We start from the raw sequence: 19,424 nt of genomic DNA, 5'->3' as shown, positions 1-19,424 counted from the left end.
TACTGGCGACTTTCAATTAATTTCATAACAAATTCCTCTACAAAATACTTACACGAATCCCATCAACGTCAAAGAAATTCACAATTAGAGCCCGCGCGGATAGTCGACAAAAATGTCTGCGTAGTTACCTTTATACTGAAAATAAACACTAGCACACTCCAAATAAAGTATTTTTCCACAAAAAAACGGAAGTCAGTTTTTATGGAAAAATACAGTTTATTTTGGGTTTGCTAGTCAATAACCGAAAAGCAAATGGTAGGCGACGGAGACATTTCTTTTGTCCGTATGCGCAGGGCCAAATAAACCTTCTTTCGTAAGAGTGCTCTGAAGTTGGTTACAAATCTTTGACTCACTAGCAGCCCACTTCAGAGCAATCCTTTATCTTCACAGTAACGTTTTAAAGTTAAAATGAAAAACAATATATCGTTACACAATAATTAAGCTCGTTCAAAAATTACAACTTACTTTGATCGAATGTAAAATTTTTACCTTAATGAATTATTCTAAATCAAAGGATTTTAAAGCATAACCCATATTTTGCGAATCAAAGCTTCAGTTTTATCTTATGATATGCTAATGATATGATACAAATATAAATTACGATTGTATTGCAAAGGAGGCCTAAGGCACTTTATTTATTTATTCAATAACGCTTGGTGTTGCTATCATGCTTATTTTTTTATGCGTATTAGGCCGCCATTGCAGACTTCTATAATAATCGAGCTAGGCTTTTTTGTAATTTCAAACAACAAATAAGTACACAACATTGAATATAATAAATCCCAACAAAAAATATCTTGAGTATTCCACTGAGCCGAATTCCAATACGAAAAATATATAATTTATGTAACAACCTCCTATTACTCAAAAGTTCTACACTTTTTGTGTCTCGAAACGAATAGCAATTCACTTTATTTTATTTCGAAATAGATGCGAGATTTATATATTCGAATAAGCGCCATCTAGTTTTGTTCAGCGCAACTCTATACGTCATATTATATTGAATACTGTGTAGGTAAAACAGTATCATGACAATAAAGGTGAAACTTTAAATTTTTTTGCAGATGCGGATAATAATAATATTAACATATATTATTGAATGTTAAAATATACTAGATGTGAAAAATTCCTTTACCTGTTTAATATTGAATTGCCATCCGATCCCGACGTTCGCGATAATGAGACGCATTTCTAATATCTAATCTATATAAGCGCCTAAAATCTTAATGATTAAATGTATTTGTGCGTATAAAAAACTGACTTAACGATTAATATAAATACAATATACTGTAACCTAGCATGCAATCCGTTATAAACCTAACCTATATCACTACTAGTATTTCTTTAAGGCAAAACTGAATATTATATTGTCAGATCTATTAGGAAGCATATTATCCTAATTAGTAAGTCGGCGTGTAGCGCTGATTTAAGAGCCTAGAGATGTTAAATTGTCAGTTTCACTACGTTCTTAAATCAGCTAGACACGGCCATAATTCGCGTTGCTGATTTATACACAAGCGAGTATAGTTTGCATGTTTGTTGAACACAATATACTAATTCCGTATAAGCTGATGGTTTTATGAATAAGGCTGCGTTTCCACCAGAAATTTGTAGAGAGGAATGTGTTTTTCAAAACCAATAGAATCGCTTCATTGACGTGAGCTTGACATGACATCGCTCAGCGCGGCGATGCTATTGGATCTTAAAAACACATTCCTCGCAACACATCTCTGGTGGAAACGCAGCCTTTGGCTTGAAACTTGTTGCTGTTGCATTTTACAACGTCTTTTGTCACTGAGAGAACTTTGAAACGTGAATATAACACAATAATATTTGTGCGAGAAAATACAATATTTTTTTAGGTTTGTCAGCCTCACAAAAGGCTTTTTCACCTTATTATAATAAAATGTACTCCGTAAATAGGAATTTCACTTGCAACTGCCATATAAACATAGCATCAAATATTAACACATTTCACTTCAAATTTAAATACAAGCAGACTACCAACAGGCCATGATTTAATTTATAAAAAAGATTGCTTGTATTTGCATTACGAAAAAATATTAAATATTAATAATATAATAAATATTTGTACACCTAATAATATTGTATATTTTGACAACACATAAAATTTTCAAATTTTAATTACATAATTAATATTTTAATCAATGTACGAGTTTTACTCGATCGCATTTCGTCATCTTATACTGTTTTACCGATATAATCTCACAGTTTTGTTCTAACGCCAATAGATGGCGTTTTTACAATTTATTTTTAACTAATCAACTACACTTTTACTAGATTGAGATATGCGCACAAGTAAACTCTTAGCTAAATAATATTGAAAATTGACATCAATAATTAATTTCATTACAGAATATAATTGACGTCTTAATCTAGTACACAACAATAAACCGAAATCAACATTACAATATTGTACTTATAATACAATTTACATCAACCAAAAATGGCTGCTTTCGAAGTTAACTGGACCATATTATAAGAATTATTATTATTATAATATTACATAATATACAAATTGCATATTCATTTTTTTGACCAAATAAATACATCTTAAATGCGCAGCATTATAGTTAAGCTTTTAAAAGGATGCCAATTCCTAGCTTACTTTAGAGTTTAAAATGTTCAGATATTCCACTAATCTCACCTTACTTCAAGTGCACTTTTATTCGTTATTTATACCACTAGATTTAATCTAAAAATGAGTTTCTATACAATATATAAGTCCCTCGGGAGTAATACTAACTATGTGTTCTCAAACTCTAGACAGTATACTGACTAGTGCCATCTAATGTTTCGTTAGCAAATCAAATTTTTTAACTGCACCGGCCAGTGTACTGTTAAATTTTCTGAACACTCTCAATATTATCGCTCGACCAAGAAAATTAAAAATACCGCCATTCTATGAATTAAATGTCAAATCTCTGACATGATGCCATATTCAGGTGCCCATACACGGGACAATTTGTCGTTTCGATCGATCGTCAAGAAAATCGTCCAATCGATCTTTTGAACGTAAAATCGTTTGCGATATTGCTACACACGTACAATTTGTCGTTCGATTTTAACATCGAGGAGATAAATCGTTACGATAATTGTACCGTGTATGGCCACCTTTAACCAGCCTGAGTCAATGTTGTTTGTAATAGTGTTGCTGTCATTAAAAATCCGCAATTCAGGTTCTTTTATTTTCTTGGTCAGGCTACTCATGCTAATGGGTAAAACGTATACAAGACCTAGGCGTCTTATGATATGACAAATATGAGCATAATTCTGCAGTCTCGCCACAAGGTTAACTTTAGCTCCTTTGTGGTGAGAGTACCGACGAATCTTCTGTCGACTTTCGAGGCGCCGGAGTTCTGGCCGATGGATGTCCATCGGCCAGAACGGCCATATCGGAGGTTCCGGGGGAGACTCCGGAACGAAGCGAGTCACGTCGCCGGCAAAATGTGACAGTGTTAGTTTTTAAGTATATATAAAATATGTATGTTAGTTTTAAGGTATTTATTATATAATTATATGTATGTTAGATTTAAGGTATTTGTTATATGGGCCTCTGATGCCTGAATTAAATGATTTGATTTGATTTGATAATTCATTATCAAGACATTTTAACTAAACAAGCCTATTTTTACAGATCTCTAGATTGGCTACTCAAAGCATTAAATTTGGTACATGTTCATGATATATTTTTAAGTATTATTCTGGATTCATCCAATCAGCCATTCAGTTTTTTTTTACTTGATGACAAAACTGTATTAACAAAAGAAATATTTTTAACTATTCACTATGCTTGTGCAATTGTCACTGGTGATAAAAAGAAAACTAATTCATTTCTACTTGAGTTACACACATATGGACGGAGTACATTTACCCATAAACGTTCCCCCTCCTCAATATAGTAAATTTGAACCTACTTGTAAATGTTGCCAGTTCAAAAAACTAAAAATTAGAGATGATTGACACAACAATCTGATGTTTAAGTCAAATAATAGGAATAATACCAATGTATTATTAAAACGTACGCTATTAATAAAACGTAAATAACTACAAATAACTTATAAACTGGTAGCACTTTTACGATACTATTTATTTCTACTTGGTGTTGTCATCATAAATAAAATAAAACTACCAATGTTAAAATTACTGTATAGTGTAAAAATTACTTATGATAAATGTCTGGCAATATTATTGCAAAATGATCTATTTTAGGCCTAAATATTAACAAATTGTGCACTAAAGCTTCGCTGCGTGTCGTGTAAAGGAACCTTTAGTTTCATTGCCATATTCATGGTAAGAACACTTTTTTATTGATTTCAAGTTGCATTAACTCCTACACGATTAATCTAGGAACTACGAAAATAACATCAACATGCGTTTCAAATCTCCGAGCGATTACCGTTGTACGTAATTTATTGGCAAAAACGCCACTACAAAAAGTGTGCTTCACATTATAACCGCGTTGTTCGATACAATCATCGACGTACAGACCCAGACACATCTTTGTTCGTTCAAAACATAAATTAGTTTCATGTGATGTCTCTAGATTCATACATCGATGTTACAGTACAGTCGAGAACAAAAACGTGATTCGTAAATGTCATGGACAGATTCGCTGCGTGCGTTTATCATATTTTTGCCCGTTTATTCGCTATCAAGCTATACCTTACCTATAGTGGAAGCATAGGTTTCAATTCCATGAGTGCTACGAGTCTAAGTGTGGTGCGAGTGAACATTGTTCAAATACCCGTCAAGTATTTTAACAATTTCAACCTTAAATGTACTACTGGTCCTTCTTTTACGTTTTGATATAAAAACACATCCAAGGTGTTTGCACAACCTCGACAACGTCACGAGCCGCCCGCGTCGTGGTCAGTTAATTAAACGGCTGAATCGTATCCAACTCATTAAATGCCTTAAATAATAAGTGACCACGACAACGCGGCCAACCCATTAAAAATACATCACAACTCACAGTTACGGAAGAAAGAAAAAGTTCAGTCTTAACAAAAAATATGCCAATTTAGTTTTTTTTACGAGCCTATCATATCCCAAGTTATATATTATAATATATTATTTTTTTAAAGATTCCGTAGAGATCAAATTTATTTTGTTAGTAGATTTCGAGAATACTTCGTGATGACTAGAAAAAAATATGAACAGAAATGACGTCATATGACGTCATTTTAAATATTATGAAATCAACTTTTGAAGGTGACAGTACCATACCTCGTGACCTTATTTTTAAAGAAATTGACACAAAAAACTAAAAATAAATAAACAACTAAAATTATATGCTTTTGAATATTAATATAAAAATAATTTTAAATGCTACATGCGATACATAATATTATTATTGCGTACGTTCAAAGGTTTGCGAATATCAACTATTTTAAAATAATACCTGTATTTCTTAATTATCATGATTTCAATGATATAATCGCTGTTAGAATTACGCAGCGTCATCTGAAAATGAAATAATTAGGATTGAGTCTACTGCAAAAAAGATGTTTGGGTATATCCGCTTATTAACTAATTTAAACAGGACCGAAATTCTGGCTTTACCTACTCAGTGTCAAGATTACCGACCAAGACGAATCTAAAGATACATCTCATCATACATATACATCTTTCAAGCCAATTGGAACGAAGAGTATGCCAAAGAATCTATAAACTCAAAAGAATATACAAGACTTCCTTTTTAGCACAATCGCATAAAATGTACGAAATTGTAGGAACTGATGGATGATCTATCCTAGATTCTAAATTCAACACTCTAAAAGTAATAAAAATGCTAATATTAAGTTGCGCATTGCTTCAATCTATATTCATCAAGGTTGACGTCGCCATAATCTATGGAATATTTTTGAAGAGACACTTTACACACTACGAATAATAAAAACTAAGGAAAAGTAACTCCGTCAAAAAACATGCACCACAATACTTGTCAAAAAAGTGTACCTTAGGTACACTTTTCAATACATTAGCAATATTTAGGTGACCTTGAGCGGTACTAGGCTGACGTTACATGACAGATCAAAAGAAACCAAATTTAAAACGGTAATAGTATGGGAGTTACATGCCCGTTTTCACCAACGATACCTAATATTTAGGTGTCCCTTAAGCGAATATAAGGGGCACCTAACGCAAGTTTTGTTTTCACCGACGTTTAAGTGACACCTAAACCATTATAATTTAGGGGATGAATTGACAACCCCGTAAAACTTAGGTGACGTATATTTTGATTAAAACAACCTATTATGCGATTCATCCGTCAAACCATTAGGTGACCCTTATAATTTAGGGGATGGATTGACGACCCCGTAACACTTAGGTGACGTATGTGGCAACGACGACGACGTTAGATGACGGTTGCCTTGACAATGAATCTGTTATCGAATGGCCGTCTGATATTTTACTTGTAAAATAGCGAACTCCCATAAATATCTTCATATTTATCACAAACCTTCCTCTTTAATCACTCTATCTATAAAAGAAAACCGCAATTAAAGGGAACAAAGGTACATGTGGACAGAAAAAGCGACTTCGTGTTATTCTATGTAGTGATATACGTCACCTAAAAGTTACGGGGTTGTCAATTCATCCCCTAAATTATTGAAACAAAACTTACGTTAGGTGCCCCTTATATTGGCTTAAGGGACACCTAAATTTTAGGTGTTGTTGGTGAAAACGGGCATAGTTTTTTATTATTCGTAGTTTACACAGAAATATTGAAAGATGAGGTGTACATAATTATAAAGCGACATAAAAGTTTACTTTTTCGTCTACCACATTTATTTCGACTTTAACTTCAGACTTGATTGGATTTAGAAAACGATCCTGAATTTTTTTTACGCTCTTTTTACCGCATTATACTTGACCTACGTGACTGTTTATTTTTTCTATATAAAAAAAAACCTTACCAACCTCAGTGAGCTAGGCTGCCCGCACGAAGTGAGAAAGCAGAAATGACATCACAATTGCCTCACGGTGTGATGCTGTACTCGTCGAGTGGGTCGAAATCCTTGCTGGCCATGTGCGTCGCGTTGTCCGCTATACGGTAGCCCCATAGCTCCATAGCCTCCTTGCATTTTTGCTGAAAATGTCATTATTATTTTCATTATTAATTATTATGCAGGCTCTACACTCGCGACGCGAAAGCCCGCGAAGGCCGCAAACCGCGAGTGTGGACTGTGGAGGGTTTCGCAGCTTCGTGTTTGCGCTTTGCGGCTTAGTATTTGTACGCATCGTGTTCACGGCGCGTAGCATCCGCGAATCGCAGCCGCAATTCGCGCCAAGAGTGTAGAGCCCGCATTAGAAGTAGGCTTGCAAACAACTTTAAGAATAGTCGGTAGGTAATAGAGAAAGGGACAGTGTCCTTATAGGTATCTTTGCAAGGAGTAAGCGGGGCGGGTGGGAACAAGTTATTGGTTGATCAGTGGCCAGACGGATCGTTATTGGCAGTTTATCAGTCTCGTATATTATGTGGTAGAATGTAGATATTGTACACTTGTACCTATTGCGCTAATTTTGCACAGTGGTCTTAACGTTGTGCACGACCCATAACGACCAGACACCAGTGCGTTTAACGACGACCTCTGTGGCTCTTACTTAGCACGGGGCCAGACTGACGTGGTGTGAAGCGTCCATAGATAATAATTATTAACGCAAGTCACGACTCGCAACCCTTGTATGCGCAAACGTAGACTTGGCTAGGTTTTTAAGATAGTCTGTGTATTGTAATTGCATGTTTCGTGAATGACTTATCTGGACCACCACCTGCACGGTAAATCGAAATACCTATTTATTTTGACTATCCGAGATTCAATCTGTAGGTTTTTTTCTACTCGACATTGACAAGAGTCAAGACTCACGAGGACATACTCGTATGTTATGTTATGCACTATGATAAATATTACGCTGTTTATTCATCAAAACGTAAGATAACTAAGTAGGTAAGTCTAGCGTAAACATCGGGTAAGTTTATTGTTTACGAAAGTATTACATCTTATTATGAAATTAAATATTTTTCATATCTTAGTATGCTTCTTAACAACGTTCTTAAAGATTCTAAATCTTGCTTCATTTTTTTTGTAATTTTAGATTCAATAATTAAACATATGGTCTTAACTTACGCAATAAGTTTGCAATAAATTTGAACTAGACCGGTAGATACTTGTCTCTTTCTCTCGCTAACGAAAATATATTTTGCTGCTATCGCGTAGTTTTTAGGTACCTGTGGGAATGAGTAAAAGAGACAGTAACAAGTAGTGAGCCCCGACTAATGAAGCTGGATCAACACTATCAGTGAAAATCAACTCTTAGGCGCTATAAAGAGATGTTATCACATTCACAACTACCCTCTTAGTGTCTGCGGTGCAAAACTGAAGTCCCCTTAAAGTGATAACGATCCATAGAACCTTGTTCTTAAGATCCACCCGACCTATTTTATATAGAACAAGTCTTCGAGTTGTGAGTCACATTGAGTCACACACAACTTGTGACCATAAACCAAGTCAGAGCCCCGCGGGGCTAAAATAGTCGCTTTGTAGAAAATCATAACATGATTAATTTTCTTAAAATTGCAAAATGGTCACTCTGCTTGCAATTCATGTTATGTCTACCTACGAATAATAAAAACTAAGGAAGAGTAACTCCGTCAAAAAAAGTGCACCAAAAGGCTACAAAATGTGACCCGAATACATGCATATTTATGCATGTGTTCGGTACACATTTTTCGTGTACATACACTCGAGTGACATTCAACCAGGTTGACATGACAATTTTGTCAAACACATTTTACAATTTGTTTACATAGGTTTGTTTACTTACTTTTTACGTAGCTTTTTACAATATTTTTGTTGTTAAAATGCCTAAATGCCCTGTGAAATGGTGTAGAAGTCATACAGATACGACTTTTAATACAGGAATAACCTTTCATCTGTAAGTGAATTGTTTAAAATTATGCTTAAATTTCTTGTATTCTACCCAAAAAAAAAATGGTTTATTTAAGTTGGATGCTAGGGTATTTGCATAAAATTAAGCTGGTCTCTTTGTGTTTGTCTTATTAAATTTTCATGTTATTCTAAAAGCGCAATAATCAAAAAATAATATAATTACAAAATTTTTACAAAGTCGCCATGGACAGTGTTATGCAAGATGTAACAATTTAATCATAAACGAAATTTTAGGGTCTACGAGGGCTGCTATTTATGTATCCGGAACTGGCCACTTACAAGAACAATATTTAAAAAGTAATTACAACATTTGAAAATAGAACTCTTTGGTTGAAGAATACATTTTGTTTCATGTGACTGTCAATTATTTTTCCATTGTGGCGTCATTTTGAAAATTGCTTGTCTTCATTTGCCATGGATTTAACGCGTGAACATTTTCGTGCAATGATTTACTACGATTTTCGGCGTGGGCTAAATCAACAACAGTGCTTTATTCAACTCACCGCAACTTTTGGAGATGAAGCACCATCAAAAACCACTGTTTATCACTGGTACAGTGAGTTTAATCGTGGGCGGTCTATGCTCACGGATGAAAATAAAGAAGGTCGCCCAAAAACAGCTGTTGTCCCACAAAATATAGATGCTGTGCGGGAACTAATAATGCGTGATCGTCATGTTACATATCGCGAGATAGAGGCGTCCTTAGGCATAAGTATGACGAGCATACATAAGATATTACACGAACATTTGGCTGTAAAAAAAATATGTTCGCGTTGGATTCCGCACAACTTGACAATCGATCAAAAACGGGCTCGTGTCGATTGGTGCAAAAAAATGATAAAAAAATACAACCGTGGTACGTCAAAAGCCGTTTATAATATCTACACAGGTGATGAATCTTGGATCTATGCATATGACCCCGAAACTAAACAACAGTCAACGGTGTGGGTGTTCCAAGATGAGCCGAAACCAACAAAAGTTACTCGTGCAAAAAGTACTTTGAAGCAAATGGTCGCCTGTTTTTTTGGAATTAATGGACATGTGGCTACAGTGCCATTAGAGAATCGTAAAACGGTTAATTCTGAATGGTATACGACCATTTGTTTACCAGAAGTCTTTGAAGAAATAAGAAAGGACAACCGACAACGCAGAATCATATTAAATCACGACAATGCTAGCTGTCACACCTCAGCTGAAACAACTCAGTTTTTGGAGGGTCAAAAGATCGAATTGACTGGTCATCCGCCGTACAGCCCTGATTTGGCACCTAACGATTTCTTTTTATTTCCATACGCGAAGAACAAATTACGTGGTCAACGTTTTTCGAGCCGCGAAGAGGCTGTTGATGCGTTCAAAATGCACGTTTTGGAGATACCTCAATCAGAATGGAAAAAGTGCTATGAAAATTGGTTCCAGCGTATGCAAAAGTGTGTCGATCATCGCGGCGAATATTTTGAAAAGCAATAAAACCATATTAAATGATATATGTTTGTTTCTTTTTTTAATTCCGGATACATAAATAGCAGCCCTCGTAGCAGCTGGCTGACATTATACTAAATGCGTTATAAGATGATATGGGTATTCTCATATTTCTTGCTACGGATTTTTTTACAACAAAACAAAAAAAAACATAATGTAATAATTTTTTTTATGAAATAAGGGGGCAAACGAACAAACGGGTCACCTGATGGAATAATCAGGGTAGGGGATTGGGCCTCTGGTAAACTCACTCACTCGGCGAAACACAGCGCAAGCGCTGTTTCACGCCGGTTTTCTGTGAGAACGTAGTATTTCTCAGGTCGAGCCGGCCCATTCGTGCCGAAGCATGGCTCTCCTACGTATCAAAATCATAAATTGAAAAATTACGTTCAATCGACAAAAACAAATAAGTATTTTTTTTTTCTTAATTTATTTAAGGTCGTTTTCAACATCAAGGTCATTAAACGACCACCTTAAATACAAATAATTTTAGTTCAAATACAATTATACATATTAATCAATTTCAAATATTTTAAAGTACAATTACAACCTTTTCCATTCAAACATTCTTTTAAATTATCAGGAAGATTACTTAATTTAAATAAGTATTTCCTTTAATATTGTAAATGAACAAAAATAAAAAAAACTGCTAACTGTTATTAAAATATTATATTAATTGTGAGTTATAAACTGTACAAAATTTACGTAAGTTTTTAATTTCAATTCTGTAATAATTTAGCACATAGATTTTTGTAATCTGAAAACGTCTTCTCTAGGTGCTCGGACAGTTTTAGATTCGCCCGAGTCGTACAAGGTTTGTAATTTGTTCATAATTATTACATGTATATTATAATTATTATCGATGTCTTAAGTATCAGAGGAAAATGTTTGAGTTTCAAATAATAATTATGTTCTCGTTTCTTCGTGATAGTAGATGTGCTTAGTCATTGGTGTATACTGCATAATACTATCCGCTTTTGACAATTATTTGTTTCATAACTATGACAATGACAATAACCGCGCAGGCTGTCGTCCGGCGCGCAATATTATGATACGTTACCTGGGATACGACCTTGGCGAAAATCTAAATTGTCATATTTTAGTGTTCGAAAAGGAGCCAAATTTAAAACGGTTGAAGTATGGGAGTTACGTGTCCTTAGTTTTTATTATTCGTAGTATGTCTACAGATCGACAAAGCTTTATATGAACGTGGCGAAAAAAGGAACTAACGCTGCTATCACACAAAAACGTCATTTTTGACAGTTCTCCTTTACGTGCAGCGCGCCCGCTCACGTTTATAAAAAGCCTTGTCGATTTGTAGTAATTCGTAGGTATCTACTAATTTGACATTTGTCAGTTTGACAGTTTTGACAATTCATTTGCTGAATTGATTGAGAGGAATTGCTATATGCGACCATTTTAGCCCCGCAGGCTTTGCATCGTTGACTTTGGCGACATTTAAACTACAAAAGCGACGAGCATTTTGAGAAGTTTTAGGGACAAATTCTAATGGTGGAAATATGATTTCATACTTTTAATTATGCTATTTGGATAATAATATGACCTTTTAGAATAAAGTGGTATATAACATGAGTGGCGAATCGCGTAATTGGACTCCAAGTATCATTTGAATCTGAAAAAACTATCTTTTTTTCAACAACATTTAAATTCAATCATCAATACAATAGTGGTTACAATAACATGGCTATTACTCAAGCAAGTGCATAGAATCGGCGAGGAAGGTCTTAAAAAAATCTATACTTAATCTTATATCTTTAAACGAGCAATATATATATATATATATATATATATATATATATATATATATATATATATATATATATATATATATATATATATATATATATATATATATATATATATATATATATATATATATATATATATATATATATATATATATATATATATATATATATATATATATATATATATATATATATATATATATATATATATATATATATATATATATATATATATATATATATATATATATACTTAATTGGAATCTCGGAATCGGCTCCAACGATTTTCATGAAATTTAGTATATAGGGGGTTTCGGGGGCGATAAATCGATCTAGCTAGGAATCATTTTTGATCACAGCTAGCAAAGCTCGGTCAAATAGCTAGTATTATAAAGCGGAAGAGTTTGTTTGTTTGTTTGAACGCGCTAATCTCAGGAACTACTGGTCCGATTTGAAAAATTCTTTCAGTGTTAGATAGTCCATTTATCGAGGAAGGCTATATTTTGTCACGCTAAGAAGAAAAAATAGAGGAAAATGTGGAAAAAACGGGGGAAATTATTTGAAAGGGCTTATCTCACGAACTACTGGAGAAATTTTTCTGTTATTTGGCACAGATAAGAAGTAGACCACGTGAAGGATCATAGGCTATTTTTTGTGGACTAATTTGTCTGTGAAATATCAAATTTACGCGACCAAAGCCGCGCGGTACGTCTAGTAATATAATAATAATTGTGTTATAATCTGTGACCTCGTCAAACAGACAGGAAACTGTCTAGTCTTGCTGAATCCTAGCACTGGCTCATTCAACTAATTAGCCAATTAAGGACGAGGTCAAATTCAGTAGCAAGTTTTTCAGGTTCTTTGTCTCATTTGGGGTGCATTTTTAAATGACCTTTAAAATGATAGACATGATTTGAATTTGATTAATATATTATAGATGAAAGTATATTTCATAAAGTATTAAACTGATTGGGTTTCGCCAAAGATCTCATGCTAGAGATAATCACACCTTTGTTCTATGTTATTGTACAACGTATAAGGCTTTTCTTTTAAGCGACATCTATACTAATATTATAAAGCGGAAGAGTTTCTTTGTTTGTTTCAACGCGCTAATCTCAGGAACTACTGGTCCGATTAGAAACATTCTTCCAGTGTTAGATAGCCCATTTATCGGGAGAGGTTATAGGCTATATGTTATCACGCTAAGACTAATAGGAGCGAAGAAATAGAGGAAAATGTAGAAAAAATGGGGGAAATTATTTGAAAGAGCTTTTCTCACGAACTACTGGAGCAATTTTTATGTTATTTGGCATATCTAAGTAGACCACGTGAAGGATCATAGGCTATTTTTTGTGGACTAATTTGTCTGTGAAATATCTAATTTGCGCGGGAAAAGCCGCGCGGAACGTCTTAATTATGAAGAAAGGCTATATAAAGCGTACATGCATACGCGTACATTCGAGCGTGCGTATACGCACGTGTGTACGTAATTGCGTGCGCATTGTACATAACTGAGACTTCAGAGAAACAATAACGGCGTTCATTTTTGTAAATATCGTAGAACTTTTACTTGTTTTAAGAACGTTTACTTGTGCTACTTTCTCTTACCTGTATTTCATCAACATAACTGAAGTCCAGTATATTCTTCCATCGAAAAGGCACTTCTTTGGACACTCGGAACGTGGAGCTGACTCCTGCCACCTCCACATTTGTGTGCAGAACCAGAAACTCATTGATGGAAGGACTCACAGAGAGCCCTAGGAATTTCATCAACTTGTGAGTCGTGCTGTTGGGGCTTAGGGCTAGCTCCTCATAACGTAAGGCCCTGAAAATCAAGGGGGCTATTGAACATATTTTGTAAATTTGATATACTTACAAAAAGTTTTAATAAATAATTAAAGTGAGATTGAATCTTGTATGATGGCATAAATTAATTATTAAAGATTTTTCGACCTACAAACTCAACTGATTTAAACATCTCCTTGTCTTAGATACTAATATTATAAAGCGGAAGAGTTTGTTTGTTTGTTTGAACGTGCTAATCTCAGGAACTACGGATCTATATCTATCTATATCTATATATATAAAACGCAAAGGTGACTGACTGATTGACATAGTGATCTCTCAACGCACAGCCCAAACCACTGGACGGATCGGGCTGAAATTTGGCATGCGGGTAGATGTTATGACGTAGGCATCCGCTAAGAAAGGATTTTGATAAATTTCAACCCCAAGGGGTTCAAATAGGGGATGAAAGTTTGTATATAATAATACTTCTTAACGCGAGCGAAGCCGCGGGCAAAAGCTCGTCTAATAATAATCAGTTAAGACTGCTCATAGAAACAGAAGCAGGAAAGTTTGCGAATATTTCATAAATTAATAACTCAGTCTACTTTCAATGAAAATGACTGTTTTGTAAAACAATGGCCTTAATACTTCACAAACAAAGACCTTTTGTTGGAAAAAAGTTGTCCCACATTTTCCCCATTTCATGATTACTGTAACCTTGATTCTAAATAGGGTTTTCTTACATAATGCAATGACTTTATGCATAGTACATATTTATTTTTAAGTTCAATCTATATATTAATACGTGAGAGAAAAACTTTGTAACCCTTTTTTACGAAAAATGAGGAAACAAAGCATGAAATTTCGCACAGTCAAGCCAATATTATTTTAAAATTATGCTTTTATCATATATATTTTTAACAAATAAAACGTTACACATACTACGACACTACTACTATAAAAGATGACAGATTTTTGAGTGACAAGCCTATACATGTATATTAGTGATCGAAGCTATACATACGACTTATGCTCTTTTATTTATGATTGAAGTCCGTTGACAACAAGTTGAGAAATTGAAAATGGATTATTGTTTTTTTATTTAATTTTAGATACTATTAGACAATGCTTAAACGACCAGTCTGAGATCAGCTGAGTCCCAGAGATTGCCCAAAGACAAAAATTGAAAAAAGACTATGATGAAGTAAATATTTTTTACAAAATATAGGTACTTAGTAGTCCTAATGTCGTTGCAAGTAAGGTCGAATTTCGACCATTGGGCGATCTCTAGTATGTACATATTACATGTATCAAAAAGGAAATTTTCGTAATATAATTCTTAATACAATATATTTTGTAATATTGTATATAATATAATAATAGCTCCCTTGGTCACAAAAACAGAATTAAATCACAATGTTAAAACATGATAAAAACCTAAAAAAAATGAGTTTTCCGCCTGTTTAATGAAGTTTATTTAACGTGATAAGAGTTTTTTATACTTATACTTAATATATATTTAATCCATTCAAATGAATATTATATTCTACTATATTTGTTGATAAAATACCTAATCTACAGAGTTGGAAATACAAAAACAAAAGACTACCTAATTGCTTTGTTCTTCACTACATACATCAGGAAAACAAAAAAATATATAAGCAAAAACTATTTTAATATCGTTGTTTAAATTTAAATTATGTTCTGAAATCAAATTTCATTGCAGAAGTTAATTCTAATAGTTTGAAAAATATTCTGTTGCCATATAAACTATCATACAAATTTTGTTAACCAATTTAACTAGACATACTTAATATTGTAACTATAACAACTTTTGCCTTTACAGTTTACAGTAAGAAGGACATAATGGTTAAACTTTTTAGAAATCATTAATTTTGTGCCTTTATGCTAATTTTAGTGGACTGATATTTAAGAATAATATTTAAAAATAATCGGCCAAGTGCGAGTTGGACTCACACCAAGGGTTCTGTACCATTATAGAGCAAAATAGGTAAAAAATGTGTTTTTTTTTGTATGGGCCCCCCTTAATTATTTATTTAAGTATTTAAATTTTATTATTAATTATTAAAGTACAAATATACTTAATTAAGAATATTGTGAATATTTCAAGTGCCAACCTGCTACCATTATTGATTACGAGCAAAAAAGGCCAAAAAAATCATGTTTGTTGTATGGGAGCCCCCTTTAATATTTATTTTGTTTTGTTTTTAGTATTTGTTTTTATAGTGGCATGGATAATACACAACCTGTGAAAATTTCAGAAGTCTAGCTTTAGCGGTTCTTGAGATACAGCCTGGAGACAGACAGACGGACAGACAGACATTGAAGTCTTAGTAATAGGGTCCCGATTTTACTGTTTGGGTACGGAACCCTAAAACCAATAGATACTTATATAGGAGTATTGTAGGTGCTAGCAAGTATAAGTGAAAAACTTACATAAGTCTTTTTGGATACTTCTGTAGAAGCCGACCAGCCGCAACATAATCACTTATCATGTCAGCACAGAGCAATTCTGGTTTCCAACAGTCCGAGGATGGCTGGCAGAAGTTTCGATGCTGCCGCGACTGCATCACACCACGAGGGTCTCGGATCAATAGTATCACTTTCACATTTAACCTAAAAAGATAAATTATTTTACATTATTTCAGGGTTTACAATCAATGAGCTGTTACAACATAGGAATTGGTGTAGTTTTTAGTTTGAGTAAAAAAAATATACTTAGTTACACTAGAAACATCATCATTGTTTTCTTAACACATAATATTATTATCATCTAATATATTATATATAAAAATGGATTTTCAAATGTGTTAGTAACGCTAATACTTGAAAACTGCTGAACGGATTGGGCTGATTTTAGTCTTAAAATATTCGTAGAAGTCCAGGGAAGGTTTTAAAGTGACACGAAGTTCACCGGGACAGCTAGTAATAGATAAAACAATAAATATGTGAAAATAAATACTCACTCTTTATCTTCTAATAATTGTTTCATAAGGCGTAACCTAACTCGCACCACCTTCATACTTTGAAAGGGGAACAGCTTACAAAATCTTGATGTGAAGTCCGCATCAAAACAAAGTTCTTTCTTATATTTACAGTGGTCCCATAGTCTAGTGTTATGGCTAAACTGGTGCAAATGAGTCTTTCCGTACTCAAAATAATCCTCCATACCTTCATATTTACAATGCAACATCTTCTTTAGAGTTTTCAGGGCTTTATCGGACTCTGGGGTCCCTCTGATTTGGATAATGCCATAGTTCAGAAGTGGTTCATAATGATAGTAGTTTCCGGGCTGCGCATTCAATATTTCTCCAAGGAAAGTGGTACCAGACCTCCATGTAGATGTTATTATACTCCGCACTGGCTTGCCTCCAGATTCCAGCAGCAAATCTTCTAGGTTATGGACGTTGGACTGGTTGAAGTTGTAGTTATACAATTCGTGTTTGATTTTTGCGCGAGTTTTCTCCAATATCTTCTCAACATCAGGCGAACCGTCGAATGCATTCGTAGGTATTGGCTGAACGTAAATTTCATCTGAGTCCTCGCTCCTATAATAATTCTTAATGTTTCTACGACTCTCTGTCGCTGGACGGTAAACATTATTATCTGTATATCGACTTCCAGCCAAAATTAAAAGAACACTTAGGCCGAACGCTATGCATATTGAATAAAAATTAACTCTGCGCAACATACCTACTAAACAAAATTATCACTTAAAATTCACAAGGAGAGACAGGTAATTTATTTTAAAAGAGCACTTAAATCACGCAATCACATCATTTTAGATGATTTATCTGGTGTATTTCAATCATGATTCTTGTTTTATCGTTTCCGCGGAATCACCGCATTGCACCTCTGTAGCCATTTTGGGTATTTGACAATGACATTTCAGGAAGTAATTTGACAATTAATTGTTTTTGACAGTTTGATGACGTATTCCCAAAAACTCAGTCCCGTATTCGGTAGCTTATAATCGTTTACTTGAATGTCTACAAAATGGTACCAAAATATTACCATTCACGTTGTTCCTCTCTGAGCACAAAACTTAATTAAAAATTGTTTATGTTAGAATGGTTAGAAGAAACATAAAATAGATAATATTAAGTAAGTACTTATAAGTTTTTCATAACACTTAATTTTTACGTGCTACAAAAACACTGAAACCTTCAAATATAATCACTAGTTAACTACCGCTTATCAAACACCGTTCTTTGTGTGTTTGGCCGCGTGTAGCTGATGCAGAACTAGTGAATGCCAAAGCGTAAGTTGAGGGCGAATAAATAGCGGTATCACACTGCTGCAATTTTCGGTAATGCAACGCTCAAGGCATTGGAAATTAAAAATAGTTTGAGATACGATATAATAGTTGATCTTGAGTACCTACGTAATCTGATTAATCTTTATGCAAAAATCTATTTAGTTGAAGTTGAAGCTGTACATATTATTATTATTAACATTGATCCCTCGATCGTGGAAAAACCAGAAACAAAAGCTAATATCTAGACATCGGATTATAATATGCATTTGCATACTTGCATATGCAAATGCATATAATGGCACTTTTTAGGCGATAGTGCATATTTTGGCAATTTTTCATTGATAGTGCATATTTCGGTAGTTTTATATGCCCTCGTAGTATTCAAACTAGCTATCATGACACACACCAAGGCCACAAAACAAAGGTACGATAGATCAAAACACTTCAAATAATAATATGTAGCTCCATCCCCATTTAAAGAATGCATTATGCAATACATCCAATAGGTACAATATCTTTCCAGAAACAAAATTTTTCTTTGTAGTTGGTTCAACATTAGTTAAAAATTTGAATAAAGTACCTAGTTAACGATTTAATGGAAAATGTTGGTAGAAAGTTATTGTTAGTGCTGTGTAAGAAATGAAAAATCCTGGATTTGAGGAAATTATAAAAATTGGCGCTTTTATTAACTGGGACCACCGGAAAACTCTTAAAAAAAATAATATTCTACTATGAAGTGACTTTTGACTGTGCATATTTTGTTAATATTTCGTGCATGCATATTTTGGCACTTTGATCGTGCATATAATCCGATGTTTACTGATATCTATTGTTATCGCGACCGCATGTGGCCGCTTGCGGCTTGGGAATTGAAGCATATCGTTTTAGGAGCGATACAATCTGGAGTCTCAATCACGGAATAGATAATAATATTAATTTAACACATAACACTAATAACTAGTGTTATAATAATATATTCCGTGGTCTCAACCATACTCGACCATGCCACTTCTTCATCAAGTAAAGCAAAAAAAGGTAAGTATTCAGTATTGTTGGGACTTGGGTCATTGCGTTTTACACTGACTTGGACGATTATATGCGCCAGTGTGATAGTGTTCACGTCATCATGTT

At 33.9% G+C, this 19,424-nt stretch overlaps 1 protein-coding gene across 1 annotated transcript; it reads right to left on the bottom strand.

The window, feature by feature from the left end:
- Window positions 1-5,356: 5,356 nt before the first annotated feature.
- LOC121729318 (carbohydrate sulfotransferase 4-like) lies at window positions 5,357-18,035 on the bottom strand. The gene is made up of 5 exons (XM_042117791.1): window positions 17,002-18,035; window positions 16,472-16,651; window positions 13,835-14,051; window positions 6,949-7,117; window positions 5,357-5,487 (listed from the first exon to the last, which is right to left on the bottom strand). Exons 1-4 carry the CDS (start codon window positions 17,724-17,726, stop codon window positions 7,007-7,009), a joined length of 1,233 nt encoding a protein of 410 aa, XP_041973725.1. The 5' UTR covers window positions 17,727-18,035; the 3' UTR covers window positions 5,357-5,487; window positions 6,949-7,006.
- Between the last annotated feature and the right edge of the window lie 1,389 nt (window positions 18,036-19,424).

This window comes from Aricia agestis, chromosome 8 (genome assembly GCF_905147365.1).
Source record: "Aricia agestis chromosome 8, ilAriAges1.1, whole genome shotgun sequence".
Taxonomy (NCBI): domain Eukaryota; kingdom Metazoa; phylum Arthropoda; class Insecta; order Lepidoptera; family Lycaenidae; genus Aricia; species Aricia agestis.
The sequence above is the reverse complement of the archived record's forward strand: the minus strand, read 5'-3'. Positions and strand labels throughout refer to the sequence as shown.